This window comes from Antedon mediterranea, chromosome 3 (genome assembly GCF_964355755.1).
Source record: "Antedon mediterranea chromosome 3, ecAntMedi1.1, whole genome shotgun sequence".
NCBI classification, from domain to species: Eukaryota; Metazoa; Echinodermata; class Crinoidea; order Comatulida; family Antedonidae; genus Antedon; species Antedon mediterranea.
The window spans coordinates 7,573,282-7,594,817 of NC_092672.1; the positions used below are offsets into that span (position 1 = coordinate 7,573,282).

General features: G+C 32.6%; 1 protein-coding gene across 8 annotated transcripts in view; it reads left to right on the forward strand.

Annotated features, from left to right (window-relative positions):
* Positions 1 to 16,304, forward strand: part of LOC140044732 (agrin-like) — an 83,810-nt gene extending 67,506 nt beyond the window's left edge. For 3 of the 8 annotated variants that reach the window (XM_072089362.1, XM_072089366.1, XM_072089367.1), the window contains 17 exons: positions 68 to 988; positions 1,222 to 1,392; positions 1,706 to 1,843; positions 2,080 to 2,275; positions 2,486 to 2,554; positions 4,648 to 4,863; positions 5,350 to 5,567; positions 5,712 to 5,849; positions 6,255 to 6,498; positions 6,823 to 6,934; positions 7,242 to 7,355; positions 7,522 to 7,720; positions 7,937 to 8,054; positions 10,054 to 10,080; positions 11,743 to 11,970; positions 12,577 to 12,680; positions 13,616 to 16,304. In XM_072089362.1, coding sequence (XP_071945463.1) covers positions 68 to 988; positions 1,222 to 1,392; positions 1,706 to 1,843; positions 2,080 to 2,275; positions 2,486 to 2,554; positions 4,648 to 4,863; positions 5,350 to 5,567; positions 5,712 to 5,849; positions 6,255 to 6,498; positions 6,823 to 6,934; positions 7,242 to 7,355; positions 7,522 to 7,720; positions 7,937 to 8,054; positions 10,054 to 10,080; positions 11,743 to 11,970; positions 12,577 to 12,680; positions 13,616 to 13,767 — 3,365 coding nt within the window. In that variant the 3' untranslated portion in view covers positions 13,768 to 16,304. The remainder of the gene's footprint in view (positions 1 to 67; positions 989 to 1,221; positions 1,393 to 1,705; positions 1,844 to 2,079; positions 2,276 to 2,485; positions 2,555 to 4,647; positions 4,864 to 5,349; positions 5,568 to 5,711; positions 5,850 to 6,254; positions 6,499 to 6,822; positions 6,935 to 7,241; positions 7,356 to 7,521; positions 7,721 to 7,936; positions 8,055 to 10,053; positions 10,081 to 11,742; positions 11,971 to 12,576; positions 12,681 to 13,615) is intronic. The other 5 variants (XM_072089363.1, XM_072089368.1, XM_072089370.1 and 2 more) reach the window with 5 other exon arrangements.
* The last annotated feature ends 5,232 nt before the right edge of the window (positions 16,305 to 21,536 follow it).

Sequence of the window (21,536 nt, forward strand, 5' to 3'; positions counted from 1 at the left end):
TACCCAGCAACTAATAAAATATATATTTTGACAAGTTTTCACTCTGAATTTATTCTTTTTACCATAGCAGAACCAACAACAAGCCCCGATATTGTCACTGAAACACCAGAGGTAAGCTCTGAATCACCAGAGGTAAGCTCTGAATCACCAGATGTAGTCACCACAAAGTCGGAAATTGTCACCATGGCACCAGAAAATATCACCATGGTGCCAGAAGATGTCACTATGGCCCATGAGGATATGTCAACAACACCAATGCAAACACAGCCAGGAAAACTTCTTACTGCTGATATGTCTACATTGGAGCCTGATGAAATGGCAACAACAATCATTGAAGGAGTTACTTACAGAACTGAATTGGTAACAGAGTATCCAAAGGAAGTCACTGGCGAACCAAAGATGGAAACTGATGGCCAACCATCAAAGACTGATCAGTTTTTCACATCAAACATGATTGTAATGGAAACAAGTACTTTATATGAAACAGTAACCATTGATATTGATAAGACAGAGAAAATGGTTTCTGGTAAGACACTGAAAGCCACTGAAGAATCAAAACTAGAGGTCACTCCAGAACCTCTGATCCAGACAACACTTCTAGCTACTGAAGTTGTTACTGAACGTGTAGACATGGGACCCATACCAACCTCTTCAGAAAAACTTCAACAGCAGACTACTGGATTTGGTATGGAACCCACTAAAATGTCCACAGAGATAGTAGAAAAAGATGTTACTGAGACAGTAGAAAAAGATGTCACTGAGGCAGTAGGAAAAGATGTCACTGAGACTTTAGAAAAAGATGTCACTGAGACTTTAGAAAAAGATGTCACTGAAACATTAGAAAGAGATGTAACTGAAAAGACAGAAATAGTTACAGAGAAAGTTATTGCTACTGAAATGTCCAATGTCAGAGTCACAAAGAATATTCCAGTTACTACTATGCCATCTGATGATGAAGATCTCTCTACAGAAATGGGTTCAGGGACAGGTAAAGTTACAGTTTCTATACAATAAAAGAGGTAGTTTCTGGATGATTAGATTTGGAGTTTTCTAGTTGGTGGTTTTCCTAAGCAGGTAGCCTCAACTGTCTTTGAGGGCACTTCTGTTTGTTAAAATGTGTAAAAATAGTGTACATTATAGCTTCTTCTTACGGACACCCTGTTCAGCTGATACCCACATTTAGCTCCTTTTTGATGTTACATCATTGGTTTTTTGCATTAGGTGAAGATCTTGAGCAAGGTGGTACCACACCAGTACTCATGACAAATATTGTTGGAACCACAGTAATGCCATTGTACACTGGATCAGGATGTGAGATGACTAAGTTTGGTTGCTGTGAGGATGGTATTACACCATCTGATGGTCCTGATGGAATGGACTGTCCGCTGGTTGGTAAGTAAAAATCTTATTCATTTAAAAAAAGTTCTTTAAATAGATTTTTTCCATATAGTTAATATCCATATGTTCAGAAAAATATGTGCAATTGTAAGTGAAGTGAAATTTATTATTTTCAACTGTTAAAATGTTAAGCTCTGTCAACACTATCAAACCAATTTGAAAAAAAGTGTGACGTGCCAAAATAATAATGGTATAAAAATAAAACCAGTATATCATCGTATATACATTTGATTGTCACACAAAGTTTGATAGTGTAGACAGGGCTTAAGTAACTGTTAACTCAATTCACTGTACTGATTCATTTTAGTGACAACACCTGAACCACCACCGCCAGCATGTGACTCTGTGATGTGTCAACATGGAGGTTCCTGTATCAACCGAATGGAAGAGCCTGGATTTATCTGCTTGTGTCCTCTTGGTAGAAATGGTCCTGTATGTGAAGAAGGTAAGGAATTTGTAGGTTTAATAAGTTATCACTGACCATAGAATGAAAATGTCATATAGGTTTTTTTCTGTCAATAAATGTGAAATAAAAAAAGTAATATAAAAAGAAACAAAATAATTGAATGTTTTTCGACATTATATTCAATTCAGCATTTAAGGGGCAGGGTAGTTTTTACAAAGCTTTTTTCTTTTAAGGAAAAGTGTTCAGAAATATTTTGTTACAATTTTAATTTTTAGAAACTGAATACACCACTCCTTCATTCTCTGGTCATTCATACATTGCCTTTGAGAAGAGACGACGAACGGCAAGCTCAACAGAAATTGAAGTTGAATTCTATCCAGAATCTGATACAGGCATCCTCTTCTACTCATCTTCGTCTGATGGAGATGAGTTTATTTCAATAGAAATTGTTGACGGTTTTGTAGAGTTCAGGTTTGTTTAACATATTTTTTAATTTTTTGCTTGTGCTTTTTTATTTATACTATTTCATTTCTATAGTAATATTTTTTTTCATAAATAAAAAATGTCACTGCTTTTCTGTGTACAGTCAGACCTTCAATACTAGATCAAATACAGTAATTATGTAAAAAAGTGTAACGTTTTTCAAGCATGACATTAACATATCAGGTGTTACATCCTCAGGTGGCAAGGTAAAGATGATGGTATCGCTAGGACAACAATCGCCATGCCAACCACAGACAACAATAACGAGTGCGTCTTCATTAGTTTTTACCATGGTTTTATGTTCAGAAATTCTTCCATGGTTACGCCTCTTAAGCAATTCATTTATGCTAACAATACATGTTTGACTTTATTTGCCAGTATTCATATCCAGCAATCTTCTAACTCTACCATATTATACTGCCTTTATTATTAATATTAATTAAATTTTGTATTCATTTACTTTGGTTCGCTCACAATTTCTTTGGTTGCTAGCTAGTTATGGGACAAACTACTTTACTTCTAAACAAACTGCAGCTTTTGGGACTTGCTTTTCTTGTAGGATCTCTTAAAAATATTTTTTACGTCTTGTCAAAAAAGACTTTGAATATAATATCAGCTTAATTATACCCTTAATACTATAACTAGTAAACCTTTTCTTCCTCCGTTTGTTTAAATTTGCAGTTATGTTCATACCTCCTAGCCAGATACTCACTGTACCTTATTGGGTTTATTCTAAACAAACTTTTTGGACTTTGTTTTTTTTTTTGGATCTCTTTTACAAGAAAAAAGGCTTTGAATTTAATACCAATCTCATTATAACCTTAACTGTAAGTCCTTCCTTCCGTTCATTTAATTTTCCATTCACATGCATACCTCCCAACCAGATACCATCTGTTGTCCACTATACCATTATTTATGCTCCATGCACACAATAGCCTATTTGCGCTAATGTACTGTAGTATTGGCCTGATAGCCCAATAGACCATGACAATTTTTGAAAGATATCCTAGCAAAATTAATATTGTATATTTCTAATGTTGTTCTTGATTACATATGAAACACTGTTACCATTCAATGGAACCTTATAAACTTTATATTTTCATACTCTACATTGTAGAAGTTCATTACAAACAATGCATTTTTCATTTTTAGTTTTACTTTTGTTCATTTATGCACTACGATCATTATTCCTAGCTACTATCATTTTGACAGCAGATTGTTTTTGCAGGCAACATAATAAGACATTAATGACATTTTTTTGTTTTATTTTTGTTAACTAATGTTTATTTATAAAAACCTAACAGTGATTATAACTATGTTATAGCGACCAACAGTATGCATAGTCCAGTATGACTAATTAATATACATTATTTTTATATTTTTAACCTATGATTGAATATTATTATATGAATGGTTGTGTAGTGTGCAACTTATTCAGTCATGTTATATTTGTTGGCCTAGCAACTTATGATGTTCATTTATGTGTTAATTCAGTTTTTTTGTACATGTTTATCTGTTTTCTTTATGTTTTTCATTTCTAATAGTCTACATTTCCTTCCTAATATGCTATTTGTAACAGCTAATAGTCCAATTGCAAGCTACTAACAAATATCCGACAGCCAAGCATCTTGATAAACCCGCCTAGCATGTTTTCAGATTAATTTTTACTGGTTCTAAATGCATGTAAAACAATAATAATAATATAAAAGTAATTAATATATCCAACAATCTAACATCTAACAAGTCCCATTCTCAACCCCTAGAGTGTTCATTGTATAATAAGATCCTCTTAATAATATGAGCCTGTAGTCTATCTTTATGCAACAATAGTCACAATAGAAAAAATAATTACCGTATGTACTAATGCAAACATTGAATAATTTGTTCTACTAGTACTAATATCCAACTAGTCTATGTTATAGACTGTGATTCAACTAATATGGGAAAAAACATTTTGTCACACATGGTGTGTCATACCTATAAAAAAAATCAAACCACTGCTGTTGGTGGTTCCCATAATAAATAAATACTAACAACGAAAAAAACATTTAAGAAAGGGGCTTAAGATAAAATAAAGTGTCAGACTAATTTAACAAAAAACTAATTTGACTGCTTACTGTATAATCTTAGTCATTCAATATCTTTACTGGCTTGTGGAGTTTCCACACCACAATTCCCATACACTGTACTTCTTTCATTTCCTTTATTTTCTGAATAATTATGAATTTTTTAAGATATCAATATGAGAGAGATACTAATTGATTTCATCGGAAAGTGTTTCCTTAACATTGGTGTCCCCCTGAATTAACTGTTTAAAAGCTTTTCAACCAATTTTAACATGTAACTGTTTCTTTCATTAGCTTTGATGTTGGATTTGATAATCTTTTGGTCCTTCGAAGCACGGAGTCCGTGTCAGTGAATGAGTGGCATACAGTCGTTGCCATGCGTGAACGTCGTGATGGCAGCCTACAAGTTGACGATCAGGCCAAAGTTTCCAACAGGTTGGGAAGTGGGTCATCTCTTCTAATTCTAGAAACAGATGTATTTGTTGGTGGCATTCCTCTGGACCAAGAAAGGTATGTTGTACAATTTGAATATAACAATAATTTGGGTTTCAAGGCCGAGCCAATATGAGGCAGACAATGCCTCGTCTGAAACTTTCAATTTTCAATCTTCTGACACATCTCGTCAATTTATATTAATGATTATATTGAAAGCATATTTGCCTCGTCTGTTTTCAACCTCTCGCTACGACCTTGATTTTTTTATTCTTTACACATTGAACAATTGAGAGCAGTCCCATACATTTAAAAAAGCAAATTTTGATTTTAAGAAACCATAGAAAAACAATTTTCTGTTTAATATCCAACATACAAATGAGGATACTCTATTGTTTTTCTCAAGTTAAGTTAATACAGTAAAAACCTCTATTAAGGGCAAACTTTCAAAACTGTCCTCTAAAAAGGGATTTTTTCAAGAATCAATTGAGTTTGTGAAAGCGTCCCATGAAGAAGTCAAAAGTTTTAACACAATTGATTTTTATAACTTCTTGTTTATTCCAGTACATATGATCATCTTCAAGTATCAAGTGGCCTTGTAGGGTGTGTCAGAAAACTGTCTATAAATGATGAGCCATACCAACTGAAAGATGATGCACTGTATGGTGCCAGTGTCGGTGAATGTGGTGTTAGTCCATGTGATGCTAAACCTTGTCTTAATAATGCCACATGCATTAAAGAAGGCGAAAATTTCATGTGTAAATGTGTTGAAGGATTCTTTGGTAATTTTTTTTTAATTTTAAAGATCTATCATTCTAAAAGTATATATTCATCTTATTATAAAATAGTGTAACATTGAACCATCTTTAGTACATTTAATACTACAGTATTGAGAATCTCTAAACATTTAAACGTTTGATTTTTAGGCCCGCTCTGTGGAGATATATTTGTGGATCCCTGTGAAGGTAACTTGTGTCGATCTGGTTCAACGTGTGTGACTCTACCTGAGGGTGGATATCGATGTGATTGTCCAATTGGCTTGCAAGGAGAGAAATGTGAAGAAGGTAAATAATGCACATCTCCCATTTATTGTGGTGTCTGTAATCTCTGTGGTTACCATGAGCTCGGTGACACAACACCATGAAGGACGCCATAGCATAAGCAGAACCAATGCAACTAGCTAGCATTGGACGGCTCCATATGAGTACTCAGCCAGTGGCCTTTGTATTCTGTGTTACGCCACTGCATGGGCTGTGCGTGCTAGTACTGTAGATGGCCTAACGCTCTGTCTACACTATCAAAACTAGACAAAAAAAGTGTAAATGTGCCCAATTATGGTAGTGATATGCCCAAATAGTTTATAGTGATATGACATCATCATGTCCATATATGGGCACATTACGGGTTAAATTATTGATTGCATTATTACATTTAATACACTATTATATTACATTTTTTTGTGTTAAAAGAAGTTGTAGAGGAAGTGTACATCCCAGCCTTCTCTGGTATATCCTACATTGAGAGACCAGGACTTAAGAATCTTGCAGACCAGACAAGTATGAATATCTCATTCTTAACAAAGGCAAAAGATGGTATGATTCTGTACAATGGACAAAAAGGATCCAATAGAAATGGAGATTTCATTTCTCTTAATATGGTTAATGGATTCTTGGAATTCAGATACGATCTTGGTGGAGGAGAAGCAAACATTAAGTAATTAACGATTTTAAATTTAAATTGGATATAATTAAACAATAACAAAACAATATTAGCATATTCAACTTTTTTAGCAGATCTAACAAGTTTAATTAACACATTATTTTTATAACTTTTAAATAGTGTCTGTACTGTACTTGTTTATTGTTTTAAACATTGTTCATTTATTTAAAACTGATTTGATATAAAAGACCAATAAAGGATGAATTTAATTGAATTTTCTGTGATGAAGTTTACCTTTTTATAGGTGTATATTGATAACAATAAATTTTAAAAACTAACTTCCACCAAAACAAATAATCAACTTTAAACTTCTTGCAGGAGTGAAACACCTTTATCTATGAATGAATTTCATGATGTTTATGTGACACGAAATCGCAGAAATGGAATGATGGTGATTGATAATGGTACACCAGTATCTGGAAAATCTAAGGTAAAAAAATGTCATAGAATTGAATTGTCAACAAATGATGATATCATGTTACTATTATATGCCGAACGAGATTTGGACTTATTTACGCACACCGTGTATGCGGAACCTGTGTGCAAACAATTTTGTTACTAAAACTCAATTTTTTAATTTTATATATCTCATGTGTTTATATTGTTTTACTTTTAAATGTTTGAAGCTCACTAGTATGGAGAGCCGTTTCGATAGTGCGTACCTGAAAATGGAATAAAATTAAATAAAAATAAGGTACTAACTTTCTAACAAAGCAACTTTTCTTTTCATGATAAAGGGAACTCAGTCCCAGTTGAATCTAGGTGGAAATCTATTTATTGGTGGAAGTAGAGATTTCCAGTTTGCTACACGAGCAAGAATAACAACTGGTCTTACTGGTGCCATAGATAAAGTGAGTGCTTTTACATTTGAAAATAGATTATTAATCTATAAAAATGTACATTTATTTTAAATAAATATGTTACACTGTAACAAATACAAATATATTTCATTCAAAAAATTGAAAATAAAGATTTGATAATATTTCAAAATATATGCTAATTTTGATACATTCATAGTTCATGGTCAGAGGAGAGATGGTTGATGATTTGCTAGAGGGCGCCATTAATATTGTTGAAGTTACAAACTACCAAGATGATGTTTGTAAGAATTCTCCATGCATGGATGGTTACATGTGCATGAAAAACGTAACTACGTACGCCTGTGTTTGTCCCCCCGGTAAATTTGACACCGAAAATGGTTGTGCTTCTGAAATAGGTAAGCTTAGAGTTGACAGCTTGAACTTTACTTTACCTTTATCAATCCAGTGAAGATTGATTGATCAATCTATGTAAATATGATTTCCTATATGAACAAATACAATTTGAAATAATGACTGGCCTCAATTTGTTTTATATATCAAACTTAAATGGGCAATCTGATATACTAGTGTTGTACAGTATGTAAAAGTTTATAACTGATTTTTAATTTCAGATCCAGGCATGGTATCAGATGTTCAAACAACGCAGAAACCAACCATAACACCATCAAATAATATCATAGGTCTTGATGGAAATACCACCCTAGCATACCCATCTGGGGGTAAAATAAGGTAAGAAAATTATCTTGAGTGCTGTACCTTTGAATAGGAGCAACACGTCTTTTAAGGCCTGAACAATAAGCGGTTTTGCAATGAACAAAACAGATTGTGTTTACGAGTGAATTCTTGTAATGTAATGTAGGGCAGAGGTGAGAAGACAGTTACAAATGATGCTTTATTAAAATAGCAAACTGAAATAAAATGCAGACAAAATGATGCTTTATTCAAATAGGCAACTGAAATAATAATAATTCTGATATATCTTAACATAAGTAAAATTACAGTATGTTTTGCTAACCCAGTTGCAGAACTTTTGTGTATAATTAATATAAATTTAAATAATTTTACTTCTAGTATATCTTTTACTAATATGATACTAGCTTTGAATAGAAAGTATTATTTGAATAATAATATAATTGGTTTGTAATTGTCTAATGGATTTGAAAATGTCTTTTTTACCATCCAATCTTGAAAGAAACTGATGGTGCCTTAACAGTTCTTTGCAAGTTTTCTTTCAATTTTAATTTGTTAAAAAGACATTTGAAAATTATTTTGTTACTACAAAACAGATGAACAGTTTTGTCTGATTATGTTGTTGTAACCTAATCAGTATAAGTGTTGTGTTAAATTAACTATACTCACATAATACTAAATTGTAGTAGATAAGATTCCTGATTTTATTTTAGTTACAGACGCACTAAAAACATGTATGATAATAGTGTAGTGAAATATTCAGCAACTTATTGGAGTACTATACGGTAAAAACAACAACAAACAAATAAAATACAACCGACTTCTTTGCTACATCTTCATCAAATATCATGTGTGGATTTTCCAAATTTAGCTTTACCTATTTCCAGGGAGTTGTAAAATACTTTACAACTCCATGCTTTTTCTTTCAACATATCAATTTTCTCTAGTTAATGTAAAAAAAACACCAAATCATGTTCTTTTTAAAAGCAATGTTTTCATACAGCATATAGGCAATCCATACATAATTTATCACACATAATAAATCGAATTACATTAAGAATTGTATTTTAGGAATGAAATATACATAATTAGTGTTTGAAAATTTAATTTTAAACCGATATAAGGATCGATGTATGTATTCATCTTTACCAAAACCCTTGCACAAACTTGAAAACATTCCAATTGTTAGAATGTGTATGTATACATTTCAAAAAGGAAAATTGGCTTTTAAACATTGTTTACGAATATCTTTCTAAATGTATGACTGTTGTAGGTAGTAAAAATTGATTATACTAAATTAGATTATTATACATTCAGTTTTAGTTTGGAAACTATTTGTTTGACTTTGACAGAAGCACCACAAGGCAAAACATTTTGCTTTGTGAAATCTGCCATTTTGATAAGATAAGATAAGATAACTTTTATTGATCCTCAAAAAGGAAATTCATTGCTCGTCATAATAACAAAGAAAACACAATAAAAACAAATATAGCATAAAACCATTCATATAAAAACATCTAAAAAATTACAAGATAAAATTATCTTCTTGACTTCCTGTTGTACTGGAGGATACCGGAGGGAATAAAGGATTTAGCAAATCGATTTGTTTTCACACTGAGGAGCCTCAATCTACCACTTGGATTAAGTAGGTCTATGATCACTTTGTGGAGAGGATGAGAGGCATCCGACTAAATAGGGTTGATTTCTTTTTAAATTTGTTTTGTATAAAATATAATAATATGAAAAACATTAATATGTATTCTTATGCTTGCAATGGAAGGTTACAATGCATGAACTGAGTTTTGTTTGATATTAAGATTTTAATCACAATATCTTGGGATTGGTAGCCATCTAAGTTACAACTCTTCTATTTATACCATTCACTTATTTAAAATTTCATAACTACTGCACTACTTAATGTTTGATGTGACAGTAATATATTTTAGATAATAGTTTAATCAATTTTGTCATTGGTGTGATTTTGCTTGCCATTTTACTTCATCTTTACACCATGTCATATTTCATTTTCTATTCACAGTGGCGACGAAACGGTTGCATCTCTTCGGTATTAAAACTTACAATTTGTTCAACAGTTATAGTTGCATGAACTTTAACCTTTGCATGCCTGCATGTTTTCTCCATTCCATTAACAGTTAAATTAAACTACGTAATAAAACTAACTACTCTATGTGCCAAACTTTTAGAGAGTTGGACATCTATCCTTTCTTTTAGATTTATTGTGTAGACGATTTCAAATATCTAAATAAATTGTTCATTTTTTAGCAGTGTTGGAAAACTACAATATAAGATATCAAATATCTATCAGAGATATATATGATCTTTAAACAATAAATACATATTACAACAACACTTTGTTAAAATTTCTTTGTTCCAATTCAACACTTCTTTCCAATTCCAATTCCTTCTTTTGGCAGGGTGTTGAAAACGGTGTTTTGTGAATAATCTTTATGCTAAACAAACTTTTTTTCAAAATTGCTTATTTTCAATTTTCTGCTTCATAGCTAAGGCTTTATTTTTTGCATTTTTATTGATAATTCAATTTACTTTTCACTTGGCATGGCATGGATAAATCACAATTTTATTATTGAAATTGTTTTTTTTTTCTATAAAAAATGTATTTTTTATTTTTTCCATCTGGAAACATAATCAGAATGAAATACTATTGGTTTTTTAAACCTTCTTTTTGAGATTTTAGCATGTTTTTTCCATTTCTTTTCATAATTTCAGGGAATAGTAAAGGTTTTTTTTGTGTGTTTTTAAATTAAATTTTAACATTGTGTTAGGATGCTTGTTGGAAAACACATAGTTGCATGAGGGACATAAAGCATTTAAAAAATAGTATACAATCAAAGTAAAGTAACTTTCAATCATGCCAATTTCTAATTGAATTTATTTTGATAATTCCTTTCATTATGGATAAATACAGTATTTACCAATCATACTTAAGTGAGACATGTTAACTTTTTTTTAAGGTGTCCCCTCAATAGAGGTTCAACTGAACTTCAAAAGGGTTGCAAAGTAGATTAGTAGTTAAAAAAATATTCTAAAAAATTATTCAAATAATTAAAGACACCTTCCCTACAATTTGTGACGTTTTGTTAAAATAATACATATATTACTTTAAAAACATTAAACCAGGTCATTTCTTGTCTTAAATGTACGTTTTGTGGTAAATTATGATAAAAAGTGAGAAACAATGCACTACCTAAGTAGCTCGCGTCGATTGACCTCTCGTACACGATCTTTAGGCCTAGCCTAGGTAGGCTTAGTTTTGTAGGCCAAGCTGGTAAACATCGGTAACGTACGAACATCATACGCTAGCTATATACCTAGCCTGACGTTGTATAGTTGCTGCATTAATTGTCTATTTTTGCGAGACTCCGTTGATACAAATTGGGGAAAAACCGATATTTTCGCTGAAAAGTTAGGAGTCTTCCATTTGTTTTGGCCTCACGATCGATCGAAAAGTTGGTGAATTACAAAAGAAAAACAAAAATATCAATCCGCGCGCAATGCATTTTGGGATATATAGCGGGCCGCTATAATTATTAGATTCGAATTATTTTTCACATTTTTAACCATTTAAAGACGAAAACAGTTATCGCAATAGGACCATATAGTACATTAAATATCGTTTGTGATCTTAAATTAGATCTAAATAATGTAGGGAAGGTGTCTTTAACTATCACTAATTTTATTTTAAAAGAGTAAAAGCAGCCAGATCCAGTCAGATTGAATTGGATGTAAGGACTGTCAACAAGTCTGGTGTCATCTTATGGAATGGCCAAGATAATGGAAAGAGTGGAGACTTCCTTGCCATAGCTATTATCAATGGACTTCCAGAATTTTCCTACAATCTTGGTTCAGGCACGCTGCGCATCAAATCCAACATTCCGATTAACGATGGACAATGGCATAGAATATATGCTATGAGGCAAGTATTGATAATAATAATTGATAATAATATTCGGGCATTCCAACCTTACCGATTTCTCCAGGAGCCTTGCAAATTTTCAGCCGATTCCCCGAATATTAACAAAATCTCCCGAAATATTGGTTTTGGATGAAAACATTTATTATTATTTATTCTCATTCAGTGAAAAAACCTCTAATTTGTAAGGTGCAGACATAATGTGTGGCTGAGTAGATGATGGGGAGCTAAATTGTGATATCCTATTTGCTGATTTTCAGTGCAATGTTGGAATGTTCTGTTAAAATATTTGAACAAAATTGGTAGAGTTAGTTTCATTTCCCAAGATCTTTTAGTGAAAGTGTACATATAATTGGTCAGATGTTTTGGCCTACTCTGACGTAATTTGTACTTCATACGAAGTAGGTTCTAAGTGGGTTCGAGTTCCATCCTAGAATTACTTGCGAATTGTTTCGTAAGTATTCTCAAATGTACTTAGTATGAAGTACAAATTACGTCAGAGTAGGGCAAAACATCTGACCAATTACTCAACTCCCTGACGCAAAGCTACTTCACAGTAGTTTAATACAATTACAACCCTAATTAATAATTGTTTATTTTTATATGTAGAAATCTGAGGGAAGGTAGTCTGCAAGTAGATGAGGATGAACCCATTCTTGATACGTCAAAAGCAGCCTCAACTCAACTTGATACAAATGGACTATTAATATTAGGTATGTAAACAGCTTGTGTGATGTGCCCAAATATGGTAGTGATATGCCCAAATATGGTAGTGGTATGACATCATCATGTCCATTATTATATGGGCACGTCACGTCATGTTTTTGTCACATAAAGTTTGATAGTATAGACAGATCTTAAGAGGTTACACATTCATTAGAATAAAGTTAGTTCATACTTTGTGCTTAATCCTGAACTATAATATATGTTGTAAAGTCTAAAATGCATCTCTCTCTTTTTTAACATCTTTTATACAATTTCAATTTTTTATTTCAATTATTAACAACAACCCAATTAGCAGCAACTTATAAATTACATGGTGTTTACAGAAAATATAAAACATTTACAGAAATACACATACCATACTCAAGGAAAGACATTTACAAAGAATTATTAAATTAAAAAATTATTGCATCCACAAAATCAGTTTCTAATTTATAGTACAATTATTTAAAACTATCTATGTATTTTAGCAATATGAAACTAATAAAGGCATAGTACTAAATTTTAAAATGGTTTATAACAATTATTGGAATATTTCACTGTTGAGACAGCGAGTGAGGATAAGGTATTGCATTATTCCTATATCTATATGTTACCTCCATCAAAATGGCTAGAGGTTTTGTGGTCAATTGCATGTGTCTGTATGTGTGTTTGTTTCTTTTTATATTTGTTAGCAGGATTACTCAAAAAGTTATTGCTCGATTTTCATAAGATTTTAAAGGATGATTTCATTCCTGTATGGGAACACGTCATTAGATTGTCATATGCTATAGGCAGAGGTTTGCGCTCTCTGAGTGCCCTTCTAGTTTGTAATTGATGGGTTGATATAAATAACTTTTTGTTTATAGTACTAATTAATGTGTATATAAATGAATAACACTATTTTTAAAAGCCATGTTAACATTTTTACTATCTTCCAAAACAGGTGGTGTTGATTCTTTATCAGCAAATGCACCGTCAGAATACAGGAACATGTTTGTAGGTTGTGTCAAGAATGTTCAAATAGTTGGAAACAATTTAAAATTAGTAGATGATGCTATCGGCCAGAAACCAACTCAATTCTGCAGTGAGAACTAAAATAAGAAAATAAATAAATGGTTTTACATAAACTATGATGTATAAAAAAACTATTACCAGGGTATGTTAAGTTTCTGTTTACTAGACTGTACTCCCTGGTTGGTATAACTCTGTCCTTATTTGCAAAACTATTTGCACAAAATTAAAATATTACTTTTGTCAAAATGCATAATTAAATCAGCAAAAATTAATGAAAAGTGATAACCACACCACAAGACCATAGAGGCGAAAATCCACCGAAAAGCATCTACAATTGTACAAAATTGGTTTAAGCATCAACCATTTAATTGTTATGATTAATAATGACCCCAAAATGGATGTTGTCTATTAACAGTGTTACTGTATACATTTTAGTTGTGAGATATTTGTATTTGAACAGATTATTTACAATTTTGTTTAATACTTTAACAATAATTATTATACAATTAGTGTTATAACATTTTATGAAAAAGTATCATTTATGTTAATGAAGAGTGTTAGTATTTATATATTGCCAGCTAGAGGAGAACATGTCATTGTATATATATCCATATCAATCATCTCTTTATTTATTTATGTTGTGTAAATTGTTTTGAAATGTTACCATTAAGAAGGTAGAAAACAGAAGAATTTAATATATGCTGTGTTTACACCACTAAAGTTTTACTGCTGTTCAATGCCTGATAGATTTCAGAGTTACATTCGATGCAACTTAAACTCCAATAGGTTTCAGAATGTCACATTAGACGAGCGATTCATATCGGTGTTGTATCAAATGTTTAACTGCTGTGTTTTTTGCCGAACTAGCTAAACGGCAATGTAACTCCGATCAGCGTAACTTAACTCCAATAGAAAAAGAAATTTGTAAACACAGCTATATATAGAAATTAGACAAAATATTATTATGTGTTTGTAATATTTGTATTTTATGTTTATAAATAAATATATATAAATTTGTTTTAAGCTTTTGTAGTTAAGAATTGTACAGTTAAGGCGTACTGTGGGTTCATACAGTATAATCATTTACAAACTTGTAATTGCATGATATTTTTGGTCAGATTTTAAAGAAATTGATGGAAAATACATTTGAGAGCTTTAAAAATAAAATGAGACTCATAATTTTTTATTCTTTAGTTTGGATATCGACAGATCGATAGTTATTGGTTATTAATATTTAAAATTTCAAAATAGCAGGAATTAGTGTAAATTGTGAGAATATTCAAAATAAGCCTACTAGGCTGTACAATGTTGTAAACAATTGGAACAGTTAAATTGCAGTTTACACCCTGTTCACATCCACAATTATGAGTCCCATTTTGTGGTGAGCCCTCACAACTGTGTTTTTTCCACAATGAGTTTGACATTCGTTAATTTAATATGCTGCTACGCTAAAAATTACGGGTTTTTGAAGGTTATATTTTTATTATGTTAGTTTTCTGATCAATACACAGTATCAGCTAGCACTCAACATAAGAACCGGCTATGTATAGTAAGCTTGGCTATAACTTATCAACACAGATATGATGTAGTAAGGCAGTAACTATTACCATTAGGCTGCTATATGCAATGTTCAAATTTTGCACGATTTTATGATTATAATTGTAATATCACAAGGTTCTATATGTGGATAGAGAAAGACAGCAACTCTTACATAAATAACTGATTGTCATTATTACTATACATAGCACATATTGTACAGACTTGCTACTTTTACGTTCTTATATGATATTATTAAATCATCAAAAACAAGTTAAACACGGCCAAAATGTTCGCACAAAAAAAAAACCCAGCAAAAACCCCCAGCAAATTGATTTAGTAGGTATGAAAAATACGCTTATAATAAATATGTGTATGATACACTTTTATAGTAGAACCCCTCTTCCTTGGGATACTCCTATTATCAAAGGGACACCTCTATTAAGGGGACACTTTAACGTGAGAAGAATGAAGGGACACTGATGGCTAACCCAAACACCTAATATTTTAAATAAAAGGGGCCTCTTTAATAGTTCTTCTGTATTATAATATTGAATGTATGTTGGTAGGTTATTTATATCTGCCAATAGATCACAACTCATCCCATTCTTAATTTTTTTTTTTTTATTTAAAATTCTAATCAAAATTCGTGTCTATAATTTGTTTCCAAGTGATTCAAGAGATACGTAATTTCTATAAATTTACATTATATATCTGTATGTTGAAATTTACGTTTTTAATATGGTATAAATATGGCCAAAATATTTAAATTTCCAAATTTAGATATACGAAAATACGTCTTTCAAAGAGATGACGAATCGTGTGCTTTCATTTGACGTTAATTGTTGTTGATAACACAGCGATTTTAATTCCATATTTACAGTAGTAATGTTTAACCTTTAAACCTGTCGATTGTTGATCATTTTAAAAAGTTTTTATTTTACAAAATTATATTAAAATCATGTAAGCCTAAAGCTGAGGTTTTATTATATATTGTGCCATTCATTATAGTCTGTTCTATTGTAGCACTATATTATTATAATCTTTTTTTACAGTAATGGTTGGTTCATTGTTGTTTATTTCGTTTTTTATGTATTGTCGTAAAGTTGGTAGTATGTGTACTGTAGCTTGTGTATAAGAAAAAACAATTGTCCAAGAAAAAGATTTAAAACAACAAGGTCATATACATGGCTGCAGTCGCATGCTCAAGTTAGTGTTTACCGACCAACCGAAAAAAAAGAAATGTTCGAAAAATGGACAAATTTCGATATTTTTTTATTTTGTTATCTAACTGGTCACAATGGATCTTTAGAAGATGATAACAAAATAAAAGGTCGATATTTTGTGATTTTTTTTTCTCGATACAGGGAAATGAATTGAAATTTTCCTGTACTATAGTACATGGATTTTTTCGAAAAATGGCCAGAACATCCACTTTTTAAATTTCAATAATTATGCGATACTATTGCCATATATGAGCTATCATCATCTTATAGAGCCAAAGTAATTAGTTATGTCAACAAATAAATGGGTCGAAAAATTCCCATTTTTCGAAAATGTCCCTGTACAGGGATTTTTTCGAAAAATAGCCAAAACATCCACTTTTTAAATTTCAATAATTATGCGATACTATTGCCATATATGGTGTTATCATCATCTTATAGAGCCATAGTAACTAGTTATGTAAAAAAACGGATTTTTTCAAAAAATGGCCGATTTTCGACCTTTTTATTTTTCGATAAAACTGGTTACAATAGCACAATTGACATGCGCAGAACCCATTATTTCGACTCTGCGCATGTTGATTATGCTATAGTAAGCATTTATGTCAAAACTGGTTAATATAGCCCAACTGACATGCGCAGAACGCATTATTCGACTGCGCATGTTTCTTATGCTATAGTAAACATTTATGTCAAAAGTGGTTACTATAGCACGATTGACATGTACAGAACCCATTATTCGACTCTGCGCATGTTTATTATGCTATAGTAACCATTTATATCACAAAATAAAATGGTCGAAAATCGGCCATTTTTCGAAAATTTCCCTGTAGGCCTACTATAGTACAGGGATTTTTTCAAAAAATAGCCGATTTTCGACCTTTTTATTTTTCGATAAAACTGGTTACTATAGCACAATTGACATGCGCAGAACCCATTATTCGACTCAGCGCGTGTTTATTATGCTATAGTAACCATTTATGTCAAAAGTGGTTACTATAGCACGATTGACATGCGCAGAACCCATTATTCGACTCTGCGCATGTTTATTATGCTATAGTAACCATTTATATCACAAAATAAAATGGTCGAAAATCAGCCATTTTTCGAAAATTTCTCTGTACTATAGTACAGGGATTTTTTCAAAAAATGGCCGATTATCGACCTTTTTATTTTTCGGTAAAACTGGTTACTATAGCACAATTGACATGCGCAGAACCCATTATTCGACTCTGCGCATGTTTATTATGCTATAGTAACCATTTATGTCAAAAGTGGTTACTATAGCCCAATTGACATGCGCAGAACCCGTTATTCCACTCTGAGCATGTTTATTATGCTATAGTAACCATTTATATCAAAAAATAAAAGGGTCGAAAATCGACCATTTTTCGAAAATTTCCCTGTACTGTAGTACAGGGATTTTTTTCAAAAAATGGCCGATTGTCGACCTTTTTATTTTTCGATAAAACTGGTTACTATAGCACAATTGACATGCGCAGAACGCATTTTTCGACTCTGTGCATGTTTATTATGCTATAGTAATCATTTATGTCAAAAGGGGTTTACTATAGCCCAATTGACATGCTTAGAATCCATTATTCGACTCTGCGCATGTGTATTATGCTATAGTAACCATTTATATAAAAAAATAAAAGGGTCGAAAATCGGGCATTTTTCGAAAATTTCCCTGTACTATAGTACAGGGATTTTTTCAAAAAATGGCCGATTTTTTACCTTTTTATTTTTCTATAAAACTGGTTACTATAGCACAACTATGCTATAGTAACCATTTATATCAAAAAATAAAAGGGTCGAAAATCGGCAATTTTTCGAAAATTTCCCTGTAGGCCTACTATATATAGTACATGGATTTTTTTTCGAAAAATTGTTTAAATATCCACTTTTTAAATTTCAATAATTATGCGATACTATTCGCTATATATGAGCATATATGGTGCTATCATCATCTTATAGAGCCATAGTAATTAGTTATGTCAAAAAATAAAAGGGTCGACAATTGCCCATTTTTTTCGAAATTTTACCTGTACTATAGTATAGGGATTTTTTTTCGAAAAATGGCCAAAACATCCACTTTTTAAATTTCAATAATTATGCGATACTATTGCCATATATGAGCATATATGGTGTTATCATCATCTTATAGTGCCATAGTAATTAGTTATGTCAAAACATAAAAGGGTCGAAAATTGCCCAGTTTTCGAAATGTTCCTTATACTATGATTGATAAATGTTTTTAAAATGTATTTAATAAATGCAACAAAATAAAAGGTCGACATTTTTTTAATGCCCAAAGTTCAACTTTTCAACATTCTATTTTTTATTTTATGCGATAGTAGAATGCTTATAGTGGTATTGTAACCAGTTATGTCAGAACATAAAAGGGTATATTATTATAATACTCACAATTATGTGTTATTGCTTATTATAGAGTCATATTAACCATTTATATCAACAAATAAAAAGGTCTAAATATTAGTATTAGTAGGCCTAAATTAGTAATGAATATAATTTGAATAAAATACTACCGGTATATTAAAACATTTTATAAATACATAAATAAGTTTACAATTTATTATACAAACATGTCTATTAAACATTTACCAGAAAGGTCTTCAATAATAGTCGTGGTATCACGCTATCAGTAGTGTCAGGGTTTGTTCGATTGGTAATCACAATTTTAGTAGTGTCAGGGTGTGTTCGATTGGTAATCGCACTATCAGTAGTGTCGGTTCTAGGACACCTACCCCCTAGACAGTTACCCCCCGGATATTTACCACCCGGACAACTACCCCCTTAGGACAACTAACCCCCGGACAACTAACCCCCGGACAACTACCCCCCGGACAACTACCCCCTTAGGACAACTACCCCCTTAGGATAACAACCCCCCGGACAACTACCCCCCGGACAACTACCCCCTTAGGACAACTACCCCCTTAGGATAACTACCCCCCGGATAACTACCCCCAGGTCAACTACCCCCCGGTCAACTACCCCCCCCCCCCCAATCCAAAAGTAGACAAACGGTTTCTGTAAAAATGAAATCATCTGTTTCGAAACTAGAGACCCGAGAACAGAGACCTGACACGAGGCCCAATACGAAAAGGGAGACCTATATTTGGGTCTCCCTTTTCGTATAGTGTGGTCTCTCTTTTCGTATAGTGGGGTCTCCCTTTTTGTATATTTAGGTCTCCCTTTTCGTATATTAGGGTCTCTTTTTTCGTATAGTGGGGTCTCTCTTTTCGTACGTGGGTCTCTCTTTTCGTATATTTAGGTCTCCCTTTTCGTATTGGGTCTCTGGTCTCTGGTCTCGGGTCTCTAGTTTCGAAACACCCGTTTTTACGATTATTCTGTTTAACAGCACGCTAGACCCTAGATGTGCTAGATTTAAAGTACCGTATTTATTGACAAAACGGCCTGGGCTGTTTATTGTTTAGGTGGTTTTTAGGTGGACATTTATTGGAAGAAAGTTGTTTATTCAATGGGAGGGGGTATAATCTAATGGAAATAGACGCCGATTATTAATTCCATATGATGTTTCATGGGAGTGACATGATCACCGTTTATTTGAGGTGAATTTATTTAAAGATCGCCGTTTATTCGGTGAGTGAACATTGAGGTCAAATATCAAAAGTGATATTATTCTTCAAGTGTACAAAAATACTTAGGCCTATATGACAAATTTGAGACAAAAATTAATTCTTTTAAGACCATTCAACAACCTGACTCTGCAACAGTGTATAATAGGAATTAATAACTATATTTTAATTCGTTACTTTGACGAATTACTATTCATTATTGTAAACAAAAGTATAAGATTGAACATAAATTAATATAGCCTGGTATAAACTGAAGATTGTCACACATGATCATAGGATAGTCGAACGTATTATATAGTACTCCCTGTATTTACTGTAAAGACTGGGTTCGCTAATAATAATAATAATTTTTGCGTCAGGACAATGCTTCGATAACCACTGGTCTTAAAAGAATTAATTTTTGTCTCAAATTTGTCATATATGTATTTTTGTACACTTGAAGAATAATATCACTTTTGATATTTGACCTCAATGTTCACTCACCGAATAAACGTCGATCTTTAAATAAATTCCCCTCAAATAAACGGTGACCATGTCACTCCCATGAAACATCATATGGAATAATCGGCGTCTATTTCCATTAGATTACACCCCCTCCCATTGAATAAACAACTTTCTTCCAATAAATGTCCACCTAAAAACCACCTAAACAATAAACAGCCCAGGCCGTTTTTTCAATAAATACGGTACTTTAAATCTAGCACATCTAGGGTCTAGCGTGCTGTTAAACAGAATAATCGGTTAAAAACGGGTGTTTCGAAACTAGAGACCCGAGACCAGAGACCAGAGACCCGAGACCCAATACGAAAAGGGAGACCCACGTACGAAAAGGAAGACCCCACTATACGAAAAGGGAGACCCCACTATACGAAAAGGGAGACCCCACTATACGAAAAGGGAGACCCCACTATACGAAAAGGGAGACCCTAATATACGAAAAGGGAGACCTAAATATACGAAAAGGGAGACCCAATTATACGAAAGGGAGACCCAAATATACAAAATGGGAGACCCAAATATACGAAAAGGGAGACCCACTATAAGAAAAGGGAGACCCACTATAAGAAAAGGGAGACCCCACTATACGAAAAGAGAGACCACACTATACGAAAAGGGAGACCCTAATATACGAAAAGGGAGACCAAAATATAGGTCTCCCTTTTCGTATTGGGTCTCGTGTCAGGTCTCTGGTCTCGGGTCTCTAGTTTCGAAACACCCGTTAAAAACAGATGATTTCATTTTTACAGAAACCGGTCCTATATATTTGTCTACTTTTGGATGGGGGGGGGGGGTAGTTGACCGGGGGGTAGTTGACCGGGGGGTAGTTACCCGGGGGGTAGTTATCCTAAGGGGGTAGTTGTCCTAAGGGGGTGGTTGTCCGGGGGGTAGTTGTCCGGGGGGTTGTTATCCTAAGGGGTAGTTGTCCTAAGGGGGTAGTTGTCCGGGGGTAGTTGTCCTAAGGGGGTAG